At 42.6% G+C, this 18,987-nt stretch overlaps 1 protein-coding gene across 2 annotated transcripts in view; it reads left to right on the plus strand.

Annotated features, from left to right (window-relative positions):
- The first annotated feature begins 548 nt into the window (after positions 1-548).
- The window catches only part of CDHR1 (cadherin related family member 1), a 52,483-nt gene continuing 34,044 nt past the window's right edge, over positions 549-18,987 (plus strand). Inside the window, exons 1-7 of one of the 2 annotated variants that reach the window (XM_051617397.1) lie at positions 549-644; positions 4,199-4,649; positions 6,570-6,733; positions 8,386-8,454; positions 9,273-9,368; positions 17,785-17,930; positions 18,774-18,824. In XM_051617397.1, coding sequence (XP_051473357.1) covers positions 4,591-4,649; positions 6,570-6,733; positions 8,386-8,454; positions 9,273-9,368; positions 17,785-17,930; positions 18,774-18,824 — 585 coding nt within the window. In that variant the 5' untranslated portion in view covers positions 549-644; positions 4,199-4,590. Of the gene's footprint in view, positions 645-4,198; positions 4,650-6,569; positions 6,734-7,900; positions 8,777-9,272; positions 9,369-17,784; positions 17,931-18,773; positions 18,825-18,987 lie in introns of those variants that run through there. The other variant, XM_051617396.1, reaches the window with a different exon arrangement.

The raw sequence follows: 18,987 nt of genomic DNA on the forward strand, positions 1-18,987 counted from the left end.
TTTTTCTGTTAATTAATTTGTATTTCAGCCTCCACTGCAGTAATTTTGGAGTGTGTAATCTCAGTTACCAAATGTAGAAGTGTCTTTCCAAATATTTTATTCATTTCTCAAATTAACATCTGTTGTTGAGATTCTTGCTAGATAGATTTGATTTTTTTACAACAATCTGTCTATGAAATTCAAATTTAACTCAAATGAGATAAAGTGTTTGAAAGTGTGGGAGGAGAAGATAAGAGCACACTGCTCATACGTAGAGCTAGTAGGTATGAAGAGCCAGCCTCTGGGCTCTAGCTACATTAAACTAGTAGTTTTGAGAGCCAAAGTGTGTACAGGACTATTGACTTCAGAAATGTCTCCAGGCAAAGGCTAGATAGTTGCTGGAACATCTATATGGGAATACAGTAATAGTCATAGGCATTTTTGAGGTAAGGTAGGTTGCCTCAAAGATGAGTATTTATGCCTCTTGTTACAGATAGATTTTTTTATTTATTTATTTATTTTTTTAAATATACCTTGTTTTCTAGATGAGGACAAGCACTGCTTTGGTATAAGACTGTCTGGATACTCAGATTTCCTTGTTACAGCAGTCAAGGGCAAAGGTTGAGGTATGCCCCAGCCAGCTGGCTCTCCCAGATCTGAACAAGGTAAGAGAGAGTTTGAGAGTTGCCGAATTGTGGACTTCCCTTCTGAGAATGGTTAAGGCACGTGCCTGCATTCCCAACAAGAGAGGCCATAGGAAGACCTGTCTGCAACCACAGTGCCACGAATTTACCTAAGTAAAATCCAGGGTCTGTGCCAGCCTCTGGCTGAAGTGCTGGTGTGGTCTGGGGCTGGTCTCCAGCAAGGGCTTTATTTTCCTGGTAGGCTTTGCATTCATGCCATTCCTGTACTGAGCAGCTGAGTTTAGTTATACACAGTGGTGAAAGGAGCATGTTTAACTTTCTTACATCAAGTAAGATTCAACAAGTCATATTACTGTCTTGCAAGCAGAGCATCTAGCCAGAAGATGTATGGGGAGAACACAAGCATTTCCTTGCTCTGCCTTGACAAGTCTTGTTACTTTACTCAGCCGCACTGAGTGAACTATAAAATCTTGATTCATTCATTATTCACGCCCCAACTCTGAGTTCTATTTACAATTTTTACAGGCAAAACAATGAACAATACCAGTTCTTCCATAAATAACTTGGACTGTCTGTCGTCTCCTTCTAAATGGCATCCTTCACACAGCTGTGTGTTATGCTCCATGGCATGACATCCATCAGGGATCGTGCTGCTGAAGTGAATGTAGACTACCTAATTATACCTGGGTATTTTAGGGACTGTTTTTTCTTTTCCTGTCCCTGTCAAAATCAGGAGAGAGATATGTTGCTTCCAAAGAAACAAGATTACTGAATTGTAAATGGACTTTGCAGTGGTCTTTAAAAATCTCTAAGCTAGTAAAATGGCTTAGCAGGAACTTTAGTTGTTTAGCAGATGTGGCAAATGTTCTTCTTTCCCCAGCTACCTGTAGCACCTTTTTTGTAAACACTATAAAACACTTCGGTAGGCTACAACCAGGAGGAGCTTTATCTAAGATGATGCACTGGGAGAGTTACTTCTTTTTCTCAGGAGTTCCCCAAAACTCTGCTGCCACCCAAAGTAAATGACCGTAATTCATGATAAATCATGCAGTAAATGTTCTGAGATTTCTGTTGTGCAGACTAGCAGTTTTTCTGAGCGGATGAAAGCACTGTCTCTGTACCTGTCTGGAAAAAATGTCCACCACAATTTGTGGTGAAGCACTTCGACATCTGTTTGAAAGTCAGTGTGAACATTATAAAATGGCTAGATGTCTTGTGTCTGCTTTCCCTCTGTTTTCCTCCCATTGCCATTTCTTCATTGCTTTGGAGATAAGGACACCTGTGGTTTCCTCATGACAGCATTGTATAAAACTGCAGCCTGGCATTAAATGTATTGTGGCATGTGAAGTAATAGGGCTGCCTACAGCCACACAGCATGGTGTTACTCAAGATTTTAAGACTGCTTTGTCCTAAGGAGTCCCAGGTACTTTCTGTTCCTAGACCATTACTTTGGCGTGTTCGCTCTGCCACCTGGGTAACTTTAATTGCTTCCTGATGCAGTACAGTGAGTCAATTTGTCACAGTTTGTGCCTAGCAGAAGTGCTATCAGAAGTCCAGTAAACAAGACCACAAAGAATGAACATTTGTTTTATTTTATATTCAAAATACTCCCCTGGCAAGAAAAGGTTCTAGTCTGACTCAACTATATCAGGCTATTTAAGAGGTTAGGGACAGGAAAATTGGACATGATTTTGTGCCTTATGAAATACTGACGCTATATAACTTGGTCTTGGTCTGTCCATGCTTAAACAATAAAGGGAATATTTCCTCCTGCAAGCTCTTGTAAACTTCTGACAATAATTAACTAGCAGTTACTGGCACAAGACTTCTGACTTCCTTCTAGCTTTTTGTGGCAGTGGGAGTGACCACAGGTAAGTATTTTTACCACAGGTAGGCTTACAGCTTTGTTTCAGTTTTTTAAAAATCTCTTACCCTCAGATTTTGTCATTATTAGAAGTGCATTTTCACAGCTATGAGATTGTCTATGAATATGTTCGTGTACCTGCTCTCTTAGAAAGCCTTGCTGTCCATTTGGAAAATAGGAGATGTTTCTCTGTACTTTTGGGTGAGATTTTTCAGGGGGAGGAATGATGTGGTTGGGACAAGCAGCGGTGTTTGTTTACAGTGGGAACTGTGCATTTAACTTTGTCTGAACTCTCTGCTTATGCTGACTCAGCTCTGCTGACACGAAGAGCACTAAGGCCCCTGCCCCAGCTCCCAGACATGGAGCAAACAGCCAAGCAACTAGTGTGTTTGTTAAATTTACTTTACATTAGCACATCCTGCTTCTGTTAAGATGTTTGGATAACAGCCTGGGCCATGCTTGGTCACATCATGCTGTGGGACTTGCTAGTGAACTGACCCTTTGGTGTGCAAGGAGCAGCCCAGCTGTGGCTACAGCTTGGTTGAACTCAATGTATGTCTTACCTGTGGTGTGTGTCACAGGTCCACCCTGCTCCTCTTCCTTTGCTTTCAAAGCTAAGTAAGAATTTGCCTACCACATTCAAAGACATGAGTTTAGGGTGAGTTTTGAGAAGGGTCTTGAAAATGTCTGAGGCGGTACTTTTCTCCTTCATGGCTATTGCATCAAGCAATTCTGAGTAAATTGTTCTGTGCAGAATGGCTCCAGGAACCAGTGGTAACTCCTACAGACCCTCTTAGCATGTGATTTAGAGAGGAAAGGCCAGGGCATAATTTGGCCTCTTTCTGCACTTGCTGAGGGTTATATAAAATGTGCAGCACTTTTAACGTTGAATTTATTTACACACACAGAAAATGCTGAATATTCTTCTCCACGGTAAAGCTTAATGTCAGATGCACCCAGTATTTGTGGATTAGCATAGGAAAAAGAGCAGCTTCAGCTGTTGTTACATGAATCTGAGCTTCGTTACTTACCAGTACTGTTCGGAGTCTAGAACAGAGGGATTTTTAACTCAGATGGAAGCAGACATAAAAGCTGTAGGCTGTACGTAGGTAATATAAAGCAAAGCAGGACAGTGGAAGATAATTTAATCTCTGTTACTTCTTTAATTTTATGTTTCTGTCTATTTTTAAATTGCAAGTACATATAAGCATCCAAAAACTGATTGAAATGCAACTCATGAAAGCCTCACATTTATAGGCCAGACAGGCATTCCCCAGGTAGGCAGCTCTAATGTGGTTGCCCTGAGGCAGAAGGGCCACCCACAATGGGGAAAGAGTAATTTCTCTCTGTGCCTGCTCAGTCTCTGCCCTCTCTGCTCAGACTGCCACATGGGTGGCAGTGAGTGCCAGCTGGGATGCTAATGACTGAAGAGGGGCACTTGCTCATTGCTGGCAGTGAACAGGCCTCCCCTCTCCCCCTCAAATAGAGCTGAGCTTGTATAGGTGTTGCTGTGTAGTGTGAGGGGTTGTGGTCTTGGGGAATCTTATGGGCAGTTGTAGTGTTGACATCTGTTGCCAGCTCTAGCCTTTTCTACACTTAAGGCTGGACTGAGGCCTGTGTATTGGGTTTGCAAGACAAGGTTTTGGAAGCAGGGGGGCTACAGGGGTGACTTCTATGAGAAGTTGCTGTAAGCTTCCCTTGTATCTGACAGAGTCAAGACCAGCCAGCTCCAAGATGGACTCACCGCTGGCCAAGGCTGAGCCCATCAGTGGTAGCACCTCTGGAATGACACAGTTAAGAAAAGGGAAAAGTTGCTGTACAACAGCAGCTGCAGCTGGAGAGAAGAACATGTGAGAGAAACAGCTCTGCAGACACCAAGGTCAGTGAAGAAGGAGTGACCTTGTAGGGGACCCACATGGAGCAGTCTTTTCCTGAAGGGCTGCACCCCATGGAAAGGACCCATGTTGGAGCAGTTCAGGAAAGACTCATGTTGGAGAAGACCATGGAGGACTGTCTCATGTGAGAAGGAACCCACGCTGGAGCAGGGGAAGAGTGTGAGGATCCTCTCCCCTGAGGAGGGAGCAGCAGAGACAACGTGATGATATGACTGCAACCCCCATTTTTGCTCTAAGTCAAGTCTGTTTTGCCTGTGACAGTAATTGGTGAGTGATCTCTCCCTGTCCTTACCTCAACCCACCTGCCCTTCATTAATTTTTTCCTCCCCTGTTCAAGTGAGGACAGGAGTGATAGAGTTGCTTGGTGGGCACTTGCCATCCAGCCAGAGTCAGCCTACCATAGTCTTCAATTCAGATATTCAGGGATGTGGAAACAGTAAAAGGGCCATACTTGGCTGAGGAAGATTACCAGCCTTAGGCTTAAACTTGTGTTTAGGTCTAAGAAAAGTAAACATGTTGGGGCACAGGTTTTCCCAGGATTCTCGAAGGTTCAGAGATAACAGGGCAGGAGCTGTCAGGGGCTTGTGTGTGTTGGGTTTTGTGTCTGGACTGTGCCATGGAAGGTTCTGGTTTTGGTTTGAAATAAGGGTTTTGCCTGGTGGAGAAAAGCCTCAGGGCATCCCAGGGGGTCTTCACAGTGCACAAACCAGCAGTTTAAACCATACTGCACCAGTACACCCAAGCTATGGTCAGAAGCGGGGGGGGGGGAAGTCTCCAAACATATTAATTGCCTTATTGTAGCATCCTTCAACATTTAAACTTTTATGTTATAAAAATCTGGTTTGTCTAACAAACTCTCATAGATATTGCTAATCAGTGACCCAAACCCAGAACCTTTGTTCTGAAAATACTGGATCTTTCTAGATTTGTTTTCATCCTGAACACTGTGGGAAACAACTTGGTTCATATCAGGTGAGTATATTTAATTCTTCTTTTATGTTTCTTGTGACTTGGTATGCTAAAAATATATGACATAGAAAGTTTCTTCTATTGGAAGAAATAGATTATAATGGATCCTTCCATTCTTAACACTGTTGGGACAGAATATATTGCTCTCATGAAACCTCCTCCTCCCCTTTTTCTTCCCAAGGAGAAAAGTCATCAAACTCAGCCTAGCTCTGTGATCTGTATTAGCTTTGATCAAAGAATATTTTCTGTCAGAAAAAAAAAATACTCTGGCAGAGTGTTGCTGTGTTAGGTATGTATCTGAGTGTGCATAGAGGCATATAAGCTAAGTTTTAAAATTCTAATGGGATTACAAGCTCAAACTCATTGAAATTCAGGAGGAGTGAGATGTTTCGCTTTCTTGGAGATACAGGCCCTAGAGATTTAGATCCCCAGGGGATGCAACCAGGGGAACAGACAGCTATTAACTTTGACAAGAGCTGTCCATTACTTTTTCTAGCAAAATACTCTGCAGAAAAAAGTGTGTTGTTCTGGATTAAGGAGGCAAGTGACAGGATTTTTAGGTGCTATTTATGTTTCCTTTTGGGCACCATGCAGGTGCATTTCTGTGATTTTATCAGTCATTTAATATTACTTCTGACACTGGTAGCATAGTTAAACCTGTAACAGGGATTACATTTATATCCATCTTCTATATATGTGTATCCTCTCCCACACAGTTTTCAGCTTTGGATCCCCATATTTGGAATATAAATGCACTAAAAAGATGGTTGGTTTTCTTAGTTGCCTGCTGCAGGTCACCTGAGATTTACAGAGCACTGCTGAAGTCCCATGTTAGTTCAACATGAAGCCTTTGTAGACACTGCTCTACAAGAGTAGTTATATGGAGTCACACCAAAGGTCTTGATCTTGTAGGGGCTGGTTAGAAAGATCAGATGACAAAGAGGCTTCCACTGGTTTAACTTTCAAGCTTCTGGTAGATGGCACTTTAGTTCCTTACCAAGCTGAGGTTTGCATCTGTATCATCACATTTGCTGGTCACTGAACGTAATTGTCATGAATTGCCTAATCTGTTTCAGAGGCTTTTAGGTTTCTTTTAGGCTTTTGCTCTCTGTACCATTCTCTGGCAAGTTCCATTATGGATGGTGAGTTTTGTTAGTACTGAGCACAAGAGTTTTACTTCTACCTTTCTGGGAGTCTTACAGTTGATTTGCTCTGCAGGCAGAGGTGTCCTCCCAGCAGCCCTGCAGGTGTGAGGGAACCTGAAGGTGCAGAAACGCCCTGTCTGCAGCACAGGAGCATCCCAGCACTGCGTCTGCAGCAAAGACTTCTCTCCCACGGCCTCCCTCATCGTTTGTTCATGCTGCAGTTTCAGCTACTGGTGGGTAAGGTAATACTGTAAATACGTGGCAGGATCTAGCTGCTAGCTCCCTCTGTAGGAAAAATATGTATGAACTGCCCAGCCTGTCCCGCCCCTGTGTGTGTGATGAAAGCTGGCCCGGGAGCGCTGCCCACCCCACGGGCAGGTGCTGGGACAGGCGCCTCTGTCTACAGGGTTATGTCTAGGTGATACTTACCCCGTCTGCTGAAATCTTAGCAAATAATCATAAAACACATGGATGATTTGGGGAGGAAAAAATCTCCACTGTTACCCAGCCTGAAGGTGATTCGTGGCCCTGAACTTGCTGTGTCTCAGGCTTGTCCTCAAGGGAGCAGAGGTTGCCTGCCCTGCAGCCTAGTCGGACACTCTGGGACATGCAGCATCCCACAGAGTTACATGGGACCCATGCCCAGAGCATGGCCAAGGGGCAATGCTGTAGCAGGAACAGCCCTCAGCCCTGAGAAGGCCCTCAAGGGTGGGCAGCACCATGGGGTCCTCCTGCAGCGAGCTCTGCAACAGCAGCAGCTCTGCTGGAGACCTGCATGCAGGGGTTGGCTACCGAGGTGCTGGCAGCTGTGCCCACCTCACCTGCATCCATGCTCCATGCAGCCAGCACCAGCAGCCAGGAGTTCTGCCAGGAAGACAGTGTAGCTTCTGTCACATTTTAAAGCATTGCAATGAAGAACTGTTTGAGTGATTAATTTCTTAGATATTTCTCTTTCAGCAAGCTATTAATTAAAACACAGAAAACTCCATTAACACATCCTTAAAGGGCAGGTGCTTTGCCTCAAGTCAAGTTTAAACAGCTAAGCCACTGTGTAAACATCTCCTTGATTGGAAGCTTAATGTTACCACTGATGAAATTCATTTTAAGCAGCGAAAAGCTTTGTGAACAAGTTCCAAGAATCACTGATTTTATATGCCTATAATTTATTGGATGACACATTTTAAATTAGTGCAAATGCCTTTTATGTGCAGAAAACCAAAACAAGTAATGAAATCTACCTTGTTACCTTTTTCCATATATTGGTGGTTAAATACACTTTCTAGCATGTTGGTTAAAAATTACTGGCTGAATGAAGATACTTTCAGAAATTAATGCAGTTTAATAATTAAATGACCAAGCCAGCTCATGAAAAAACCCACATTTTGCCTTCTGCATTTTCAGTATGCAATTGTGTGTATTTTTTGCTATCATAAATGTGATAGTTTCCTTTAAAACAATCATGTTTACTGTTTGTTGCTAATTGTTAGATTTTTTCCTTTGTAGTTTCTTAAGATTATCAAATACTAAAATAAAGATAAACCTCTTTTAGCTCTCAAAAATGGAGGACTGGCTTAGAGGGTTAAAGATAGAGTTGGGAAAGAAAACAACTTTCTACTTTACCTCCTCTTTGGTTTGTGTGCTTGTACAGCACAAAGGCAGCACTAACAGCAGAACCTATGAGAGTTACACGTATTCCTCCAAATCTTGTCTCGGAAATGAGTCCCGCAGCTCCCTGCAAAGTAATTGCTCTAATTAGATGGTAGGAAGGAGCTTCTTTAAATTCCTTAGAAATTAAGACGTGTCATCCGCTTAACTTAGCATCTGCTACTGCCTCTTGCACATTTCTCCACTACATCAGTCTGAAGGACACTTTCCTGGACCTTTCTGAGAGGAAAAAAATAATAACAAGCCCTTGAAACAGAGAAGAAATTGGCCTTTTCTTCAGTGGGATGAAGCATGTAAGGCATTTCACCCCCTCTTTATTTGTCAGTTTGGTGCACGTTTGCCTGGGTGAGTACAATAATCACTTTGTTTTGTGAAAATATAGGAGGATACAAGCATAACCTTAAATCCTGTAGTAATCCTTACTGATGTGGTAATGTTGTCCTGAAATATTTTCCTTGGCAACTGATCCCTGTTCAGATGTTACCCTCTGTGTTTATATATTTAGAGCTTTGTTTCAAATGGGCTATTCTGAATCTCTTAACTGTCAGTAGAATGACAACTAATTTGTTGTTTCTTGTTTGTTTTGTTTGTTTGTTTGCTGTTGTCTGGCAGCAAGTAAGTAACAATTTTATTGTGGCTAATTGCTCATGCAGTAGGCATAATTTTATGACAATGTGCTTAGAATACTGGGTAAAGTACTGGGAAAGCTTCAGATGGTGCATGTGTGTGGAGCAGGGGAGACGTGTACAGTCATTGCAAGCTGAAAAGGTTAATTTTGCAATGAAGCGTGTCTGGAACTCACTGAGATTTTTTAGAGAGATCCTTGCTGCTTAATTTGTTCCTGGTGTGGTTTGTTGTTTTTTTTTCTTTTCCCATATACTATTTTTCTCTATTTGCTGCTGTGCGAATACTGGCACAGGGGCATGTAGAAGTAATTTTATTCAAAGTATCTATACAGATAGAGTTCTGAAAGTCCATAGCAGCAACTGGGTATGTTAGACACTCGTATTCCCAAAGCAGCTCATGTTTACTGAGAGTCAGGTAACAAAGCCAAATAGCTGCCACCTACAAAATGCTTTTCTTTAGCTTCTGTTTTTTTTTTTTATTGCAGCTCAGGCAAATTATGCCCCTTATTTCTTTGATAATGGAGCCAGAAGCACAAATGGGAACATGGCACTTCTCAGCCTTTCAGAGGACACACCTGTTGGTCAGTATTAAAATGAATATGTTCACATTGTGAAACTGGAGCTGCTTGCTCTTTTGATTAGCAGTATATATGATGTGGTAGATTGTTGTAATATACAGTAGCCTTATGTATTTTTCTTGGAAGCTTTTAATTGGCCTCAATTTAAAATGACGTATTTGAATTGTAGGTGTAATTTAAAACATGATCGTCCATTAGTCTATTCAGAGCATCAAAGCACAGACCTTTGGGGTCAGAAATAAATTTATGGTCGTGAAGGACTTAGTACTAATTCTGTAAATGCTTATGAGAATAAAGCTTAGTTGCTAGTAATTTTATTAGCCTTGGTAAAATACAGCTGTACATTGATATGTAACTGAGGCATGATTTTCATTAAACAGTTACCACATTTTTCATGTTTACAATGGCAGAAAACGTTTCTACTTGAAGTGAAAATCGCTTTGTCTAAAAAACTTGTTTTAAAAAAAGGTTTAGTTTTCATTTATTGAAAATTCAGAAGTTGATACATTTTTCAGCTTTCAGCATTTTGAGGCAGCTCTATTTATGATCCTTTTAACTGTGATTGCAATAAGAAAAATTTATAAGAAGAATAAATTATATAGAATCAGTATTTTCCATGGGGGAATGAACACCACGCTTAGGTGGTGCAGACGGGTGCACCCAAAACCCTCCCTTAGCCCTCAACCAGAGAACAGGAGGGGGAGAAGGCCACACGTAGTGTAGAAGTGACGCATCTAGGTGATGAACTTAAAACCAGGTTGCTTATGATGCAGTGGGGATTTGCTATAAGCTCGGCCAGGTTTAAGTGGAAACTTCAGCTGAAGGCCACAAGTGATGTTGTGGCACTTGCAAAAGCCAGAGACAGACCAAGGAGCTGTGAATTTTTTTCTGTTCTTCTGCCCACATTCACATGGAAACCACACTTGCTCAGCCTTGGCAATCCAGGTAGCCCTGCTGATTGTTGGACTAAGATAAACTAAGATTAGCCAGTGGAATTACTCATCTAATAGTGTAGATAAGGCTTGTAATGCAAAGTAGCCATAAAATGGCACCCTGACTCAGTTTGTTTGGGGTAGTTTTCGCCAACTCCACCGCTCAAACAGCAGGCTGTACAACTCACTCACTTGCCATCTGATTCCCATCCCCTGGTCTAGTGCCAGCTCACAGACATGGACAGAGCCTCTCCCTGCCACTGCTTGGAGCCTTCAGCCTTCTGCGTGTTCATGGGGAGCTAAAGATGCCACAGAGCCACAGTCAAAAGTGTCCTTCCTATCAGGACCACAGTGCCACATGGTCTCTTCAGATGTCAGCACTCCCTGCAGCAGCAAATTAGGGCAGTAAGTTTCCACTGGGACCCAGTGCTTCTGATCTGGGGCTCCAAGCAAGAACAGAGAGTGTGCAGAACTCAACAGATAAACAGCAGTGTGTAGGGGCAGAGTCTGTGTTAGTGTTCTTGTAACTAGCCTGAGAAAGAATAGTCACAGATGTGATGGGCTTTTGTGTGTGCTTTTGTAACATTAGCAACCAGACTAGGTACTTAGAGGTCCCTGAAGAGTTTATGCTTTGGTTGCAGCAGTGATAAAGCTCAAGTGGCTCCATCTTCAGTGCTGCTGTGTCTAATGCCTGCTGACTTAATTCGGAATGTGTTTAAATGTGTTCACATTGGCTGACTTGTACTTCTCATTTGCTGTATAAATGTGCTTTAGAAGACTAGAGAGGGCTTCTGGCTTAAAACTCCAAATGTGCCACCAAAAGCATGTCTCTGAGGTGAAATATTAGGAGGTGTTGAGTTTTGGCTTTTGCAAAGGGCCTAGAGAAACCCTTGGGAAAGGGACTTAAGTGCTTACTTTTGAGAAGTCCTAATTTGGTAGCTTTGAGGTGCAGCTGCTGGTGCTTCTTTGGGCTAATTCCAGGAACACCTTGACTAAAAGCTGTGGGTACTGCAAGGCCCTCTTTTGTGAAAGTGCTTTGGAAAGTTCCCTTGGGATGTGGCTGCTCAATGCAAACTGCAGCTGCTACCCGCCACCCACGTCAGCACAGCCACTCCTTGGGGATGCTTTGGCAGGAAGGCTCCCAGAGCAGGGCATGAATGACACCAGCACTTTGGTGCTACAGCACTGTGTGGGGAGCATCAGACCACAGTCAGAGCTTCATGCCATCACTCAGTGAGGGCTCACACACTGCCTGTGCTAAATGGCTGCCAGGCTTGCCCTTTTCTGTGGCCGCACTGGCAAAAACAAGGGAATTAAAACTTTCATATGTTTTATTCTGGATGGCTTCACTCAAGCTTAGGTGCTACAAAAATGGGCAGGTTGCCTTCAGGTCTTCCCTATGCTTGAATAAATTTGGCATTATAGGCAGGATGCTTTTCTTGGCAGCTAGTGTCTGATCTGAGCAATGCCATGGACAGCAGCTTTAATAAACCTCCAGGAATTTTGCAGTCTTTGGCCCCACTGAGATTACCAGCAGCTGGCAAAGTGATGTTTGTTAGTTATATTCCCTGGCATCTGTAGGCAAGGGACATGCAACGTTTTGGAGCACTGAAAGGAGAAGATGGGTACTCTACATGATTGTAGAAAGAAAAATTGCGGTGCTGCAGCTGCATGAAAGCCTCAAATTCAAGAAAATCACATTATCATGCTCATATAATCCTTAACTTGACCTTCTTTTCCTTGTGCAGTTTTGCTTAATCACAGATAGTTGTGATCTACCAACTTGCATACATTGTGACATAAATTATCATTAAAAAAGTATTTCTGTGTGAAAGCTTGAAAGTGCCTGCAACTTCCCAGATCCCATTTATCGCTGCAGAGCATAAGACCCCTTGAGGTAAGGAAGGCCAGAACAGCAGCCCCTTTCAGTGCCAGATTTAAAAAAATGGGAAAAGTTATGAACTGAAATAGCATTTGCAGTTTGTGTAGCTGTTTGGCAGGGCAGGTGGGTGATTAGCTCTTTGCAAAAAGATGCCTGTGTACATGCAAAATGTGCATGTGCTCTTAATCAAGGTCTTAAGGCATGTGTGGGATGCTATTTCAGGCTGTTTGTTTCATCTTATCTCACTAATCCCTATAAGCCCTCATAGTGGGGACAGAGTGGGACTGAGAACAGCTGCAGAGCAAGGGATTGAAGCATATTCAGAAGACCTAAGTTCATTACTCTCTCAAAGCCCAAGCATCGTTGGTGCTCTGGAGATCTTTTCATGCCTCTCATCCTTGCATTTTTCCTTACTGTTTTTCCCTACGCCCCCAGGTATACACTCCTTCCCATTAAAATCCAGTTTGCAGTGGCAGTTCTCTGATCAAAGCTACAGTTGCCAGCTACCTACCAGTGGCTGACTGACAACTTCAGCTCCCTCCATCCATCAAGCTTCCCCTGTTGTTCCTGGTCTTGTTTCTTCCTGTTATTCACAGTTGGCTGTGGAGAGCCATCTTATCCCCTCTGGTACCTTACATTGCTTTCCTGTTCTGTCACCCTGATCCAACTGATGCTCCCCAAGCTTGGTAAGAGTCCTTGCTGATGTGTTTCCTTGTCCTTCCTTCAGTGCTCAGTGATCCCACCCTGGCAATCTGCCATCAGAGAGTATGTGCTTCTGTATTTCATCCGTCACAAACATAGTAGCTGAACCCTCAAGGCATTTTTTCTGCCCACAGTTGACTTCCAGCTCTTCTTGTCACAAGAAATACCTAAGTGAAAGAATCAACATGCCTCTTTTTAAAATGATAATTCCTGTCCAACTAGAAAGGACACAGGTGTGGATAATTTAGCCCAAGCTGCATCTTGAAATCTAGAGACCCACCAAGACCTCACATTCATATGATTCCAGAAAGGCTGCATTTTTTGAAGGTGCAAAAATATTCAGCATTTTGCAGAAGCTAAAATTTCCCCCAGAGAAAAGCTTCAAGCTACCAGAAGAAAACCTGTGAAACGCAGCCTGCTTTCTGCATCGCTGCAGCAGAGCTAACCCGGCACCAACGGGAGCCCCTGCCAAGCAGAGCCCTGCACACAGCTGCCCTGAGGCCGCGCCCGTGTTACAGCCTTCCCTTCTGCTTTTATTCTTCTGACAGAAACTGCAGATACATCAGAAAATTGCCCTCACCTGGCTTCTCTTTGCAGTTGCTTGCTGCAGGTGCAGTGGGGACACTGCTGCTGTTTGTGGGGTGGTGTTTTGGGCCCGCTGCTGGCGCTTGCTGCCGTACCCCACTCTCCCGGCTGCAGCTGCTTGCAGGCGGGGCCTGTTGCTGCTGCTGCTGTTGCAGATGTGGCTTTTGGGCTGCGGATCCTGGCCATGTCTCCACTTTGCCAGCTACCATGGTGTGTCAGGGTGCAGCGAGGGAGCAGGAATTGCCTGGATGTGCTCAGAAAGGAGCCATAGCTCGTAGTAAATGGGAAGGAAGCAATTTTTTAAGTAGTTTTGGGGTGTGGTCCATGTTCTCCAGGATCCTGAGCTCCCCTTTTCTTGGGGTGAGCTTGGAGTGTATAGCAGACATCTGTAGGCTTTGGGATAGCTGTCCATCACCTTTTCTGGTGGAGAAATGGGCCTTTGGCTGAGACAGGTGGAGAGCAGACATCATCATGGGATGGCCATTCAGCATGAGTGGCAGGACCAAAGATGAAATTACTTTTAAGATGGAGTTGGAAAACTGAGTGAAAACCTGGCTTGGCTCCTGGTAAGCAGCTGTAGCAGGGACCAGTGTACAGCTTCCCATCCCAGCCTGCTGCATCATCCCCTAGGTACTCAGAGCATCCTGCTCTTCCAGCTGGGGCCCTTACATGGCATTTGCTATATTCACAGCTAAAGACTCTTCTGTTCCCTTATCTTTCTGACAGGGAGAGGCTGTTTACTTGGTACTTACTGATAGGATTTAAGCGCTTTTTTTTTTTTTTCATCTATTTCCTTTTTAGCAAGTGGAGGCAGCACACTGAGAGGAGGTTTTTAATTGGCATTAACACTGAGCTGAAAAGTGTTCCTGGGGTGTTAATGATATGGAGTGTATTGTGTAATGAAATTACAATTCAGACAAAATTAGGAATTACAATGAGCTTGAAAATAAATTTTGATCCACAATCCAATTTCAAAGGCACACAAGTATCCTGTGTTATGAAAAATGAAGAAGTATCAGCTTTAGCCAGGAAGTGAACAGTGTAAAGATGAGTGATTTCCATAATTACTTGCTCAGAAAGCTCAGTAATCTCAGTCTATACCATTATAAAAGTTTCTACTCACATTTAGCAGAAAGAAAATTCCTGTTTTCCTTATTAAAAAAATCCTAGAAAATGTAGGGGAGAAAAATGTAAGACTGGAAGAAAAAGCCCATTTTCAAATGTGTTCACTGGAACTTTCACACTCTATTCTTCACTAGCACATGCCCTGTGATACCTGAGGAATGGTTTGCAGTTCATGTACTGCCAGAGTTGGTCGTTTGGGGCAGTCCCAGTCACAGCACTAGACCGTGTGCCTGGCTGTCACCTGCAAGCTCCAGGGGAATCCAGATGCAGGCTGTGGTGTCCATCCTGTTTCTCCACTGGTCAGGCAGACATCTGCATGAACTAGAAACAGGCAGGACAGCCAGAGGTATATAAAATGGAAGGGATAGGAAAAGTGAAAAAGAAGGGCAGAAAAGCAACTGAGAAGTAAAAACTTCTTATGGCTTAAAAGGGCTGAAGAAAAGCATTGTATTGACAATGACAGTGAAGAGCTGACAGCTGATACATGAATTCTCCATTTGGCCCTAGCTGTGATAATGAGACAAACCTTTTGAAAAACAAGAATAAATGCAGTCAATGCTGGTACTGCAGAACCTTAAACTATCTTGATATTTCTCTCTCTTATGTAGACAACTATATCAGGAGGCAGATGTCCTTTCAGGACAGTTTATTCCTCTCCTTTTATGTCTTTGTACTTACACAGTTCAGTTGTCCCTAATAATTTTTGGGGATCTGTCTTGCAGATGTGTGATGTGTTGTTACTTTCTACGGTTGTTTTTTTTTTTTTAAAAAAAAAAAGTCCAAGAAAAACATAGAAAGCATTTTGTAGTTTTGTGACCCTGGTTTGCAAATCTTGACTGTTGGCTGGCTGAGCCAGCTCATAACAGGGTCTGTTTTGTGCTCCTGTGGGCCTAGTGGTTTTTGCAGTATGAACATTTTTCTGTGCAAAGTTGCCCAAATTTTGCCCTGGTAATTATCAGAAGAGAGTTTACTCATAAATGAGCACAGATTCCACATTGCTTGGCAAAATCTCTTGCTATGCAAAGGACACAGCCAAATTTTTTAAGTATCACTGCTGGTGCCTGGACATTGCATGTCCATTAAGCCCACTAATCTCTTTCAATTTTGCATGCCAAGGAGTAAGTAAATGAGGAGCAAAAGGTTGTATTGCAAAACTGAGGAAACATTCAAGAAACTGATCTCTCAGTGCTGTGGGCAGGGCCTCAACTAAAGCTCTAGAGTTTAACAGGATTTTATGGATCTGGTCAGTGAAAAACTCCACTGCCACTGCAGTGGGGATATCAGAAAAAGATTATTACTTTTGAGTACAGAATTAAAAATCTCTCAAACTCAAGGCCAGAGTAGTTAAAAACTGGAGTCTTCTGGGTTCCATTTAACAGTGTTCTTCCTTAACTTTATGCTAACCTTCTTAGTGGGGATCCTTTCATCTTAACTTTGTATTCCATGCACAAGTGAAACTCACTACTAACCAGTGAGTCACTTGGCTACAGTATTTCCAGTGCAGAGAACTTGGTTGAATGTAAAGCAGTTTCTTCTCTGAACTGGTATATCTCAGATAATTTACCGAAGGTACAGCGGACTGGACCGAAACAAAAGTGTTTGTAAAGTGCTTGAAGTTATCCAGGTGAAGATATTAATACACAGTAGAATGACAGATATGTAAGTTTTAAAAAATAACTAATAAACCCACACCATGTTTTAAAAATGTGGGTGTTTTAACTCCCCCAGGAAGTATCACTTTTGATAAACAAAATCAGTTTACTGGAAGAACTGGCACCAACTTCTCAAATGTTTAAAAATAGAAAAAACAATCCCTCTTTCCTCAGCTTGTGAAAAAAATACATTGATGAGTTTAGAGAATTTATTCATTGGTATGAGCATGAGTGGGTGTGTTAAATAGATAATTTAGTGAGAGGGATCTAGTGAGGAGGAGCAAAGTAGGAAAGAAGACTTTCACATCTATTAGTTCTGAAAGTGGAAAAGTCTTCAAATGTCCTTGCATCTCCTGAGCTTCCAAGCCTGGGTCCAGTCCCTTGGGAGCCCTGCCTTCAGCTGTTGGATCCTCTGCCTGCTAGTTTGCATTTTGGTTGTTCCCATAAGAGGGCCTTTTGGTACTGCTGAGATTGTCACCCAGTCCTACAACAGTATTGCTTCTGACTCACCTGGGCTGAGAGTTTGACATGAGCTTACAAACACTATGATGTGAACAGTCTTGATCTAGTTGCAATTCCACAGGAAAGAGCCCTAAGTGCGAGAAACCAGCACTGATAAACTTGGCTTAACCAGTAGGCTAAAAAGTGGCAATCAGGACTATTCAACTGTCTACTTATCTGTATTTCCCAGTAAATGGGTTTGATTCATAAAAGCTTTGCCTGCCACAGGGTACCTGAGTTCCCAAGAAACTCTCACAGATGCTTATTTAGGAGTGGAAGGTAGTTTGTTGCAAATTGGGATTTTGTACACCTTGAGGTAGCAGCAATTTATTATTATTATTAGGTAAATGACAGAATTAAACTGAATAGTATTTAATAGCACTTGATCATCAGCCAATTTACAGAGTGATGTAACAAAAGTTATAATCAAATAGTGGCTTAGTTAAAGATTTGAGAATGGCAAGGTTCACATAAGTTGACAGAATTTCTTAAATCAAATTGCACATACATAAACACACAAATATAGAGGTTAACATATAATTTAAACTTTGCAAAACCCGATTATAGAGAATTACTTGTCAGCACATGTCAGCAAACAATCTGTGAACCTCATGAATTCTCCCCTGAGAGGTGTCTCAGGTCGGGGGGAGATACTGGAGGTCACAGCCTGCTGCCATCCCAGAGAGCTCAAAGGGTCTCACTTAGCATCTCTGTTTATAGGATCATGACATGGTTGACTTTGGTCACTACTTCCCTTTTTTTGGTTTTGACTACAACTTGTGTTATGTGGTTCTTATATCTCAGCCGGCCAGATCCGATTCTGATCCAGGTAGCAGGAATTTCTAGTAGAGTTAGGGGAGTGCCTGATCATCCCAACTCATTGCACTTGTAACCAGAACAAGAACACAGTGTTGGCTCATGCTGAGATTGCAAAGTGACCCAGGGGACTGCAGCACCACAGGAACAGAGCAGTGCAATATTCACTGATTGAACAGGAAAATGCTGAAACAGGGAAATGCTGTTGAATGTCAACTTTTCAGGTACCCATGTGTACACTCTGAATGGCACTGATCCAGAAGGAGATCCCGTGGTGTACGGCCTGGCATACGAAGCTGGATCAAGACGCTACTTTTCTGTTGATGAGAACTTTGGAAATGTTACACTGATTGAAGAGCTTGACAGAGAGGTACAGTGAAATGTCACCATTCTGTGTTTGTGGAATTTCCTTTAGTTCCATTTGATCTGTGGCTTTAAGGGCAATGCCAACTTACTTGCTCCTGAAACATCTAACATACTTTGCAATTCTGAGACATAATGCTTCACCTATCACATTGTTTTCCAGTTGACTTGTGCCACTGTCACTGCTATCACATTTTTTGACAGCCATCTGTCCAGCTTTCACTAAGGGAGAAGTTTACTCTTTATTCCTATCTTCCCCCATCTGCTCCCCATCTAGAGCTTAGGGGCAGTTACAGTCCTCTAATCCTCAAACAGGGGATTCTCCTGTCGTTAGAAGGAAGCAGAGATTTGTGTAAGCAGTGTTCCAGGACACTACTCTAGCTCTACATCATACCTGATAGCCTGTCTGTAACCACATGGATTAAAGATGTTCCTGGCAATACTAGCCTAAAGGCAGCCTTATTCTGGTAACAGGCACTGAACCCTTCATATCTCCTTTGCAGAGAGGGGTACACAGTACTTAGTAAACTCTTCAAAGTGCTGTATATTGAGACAGAAGAATTTTGAACCAATCGTGCTTTTTTATGGAGTGTTTTTTGAAAAAGATGACTGATTTTCACTAGCACCTTACAGGAAAACAGGCACCAACCATCTCTTGACAGTAGCTGCAGGAAGTCCAAGGAGCCCCACAGCTGAAATTTTTGAGAGGTCTTCCTAGCTTCTGCTGTCATTGCTTTGTAGTATTAGTAGTTACTTTCATCTACCTGCTGAGACACATTTAAATTTGCAGTCCCATTTCAAATCAGGGCAGACACTGTCTCTCTAACAAAGGGATTTTCTTGGTTTACAGAAGGAAGATGAGATTGAAGTTATCGTCAGTATTTCAGATGGCCTGAATACAGTAAGTAGTTAATTATTCTGTAGCTTGTCAAACTGTCTGTCTCCACATACATCTTCCTATTAAATTACCTTACAGGGACTATCTCATTTTATCAAAAAACGTAATCTCATTAGAGTCTTACCTCCTCTTTCAAGAGCCGCTGAAGTCCCAGTAACTTGGGTCT

This window comes from Apus apus, chromosome 4 (genome assembly GCF_020740795.1).
Source record: "Apus apus isolate bApuApu2 chromosome 4, bApuApu2.pri.cur, whole genome shotgun sequence".
NCBI lineage: Eukaryota > Metazoa > Chordata > Aves > Apodiformes > Apodidae > Apus > Apus apus.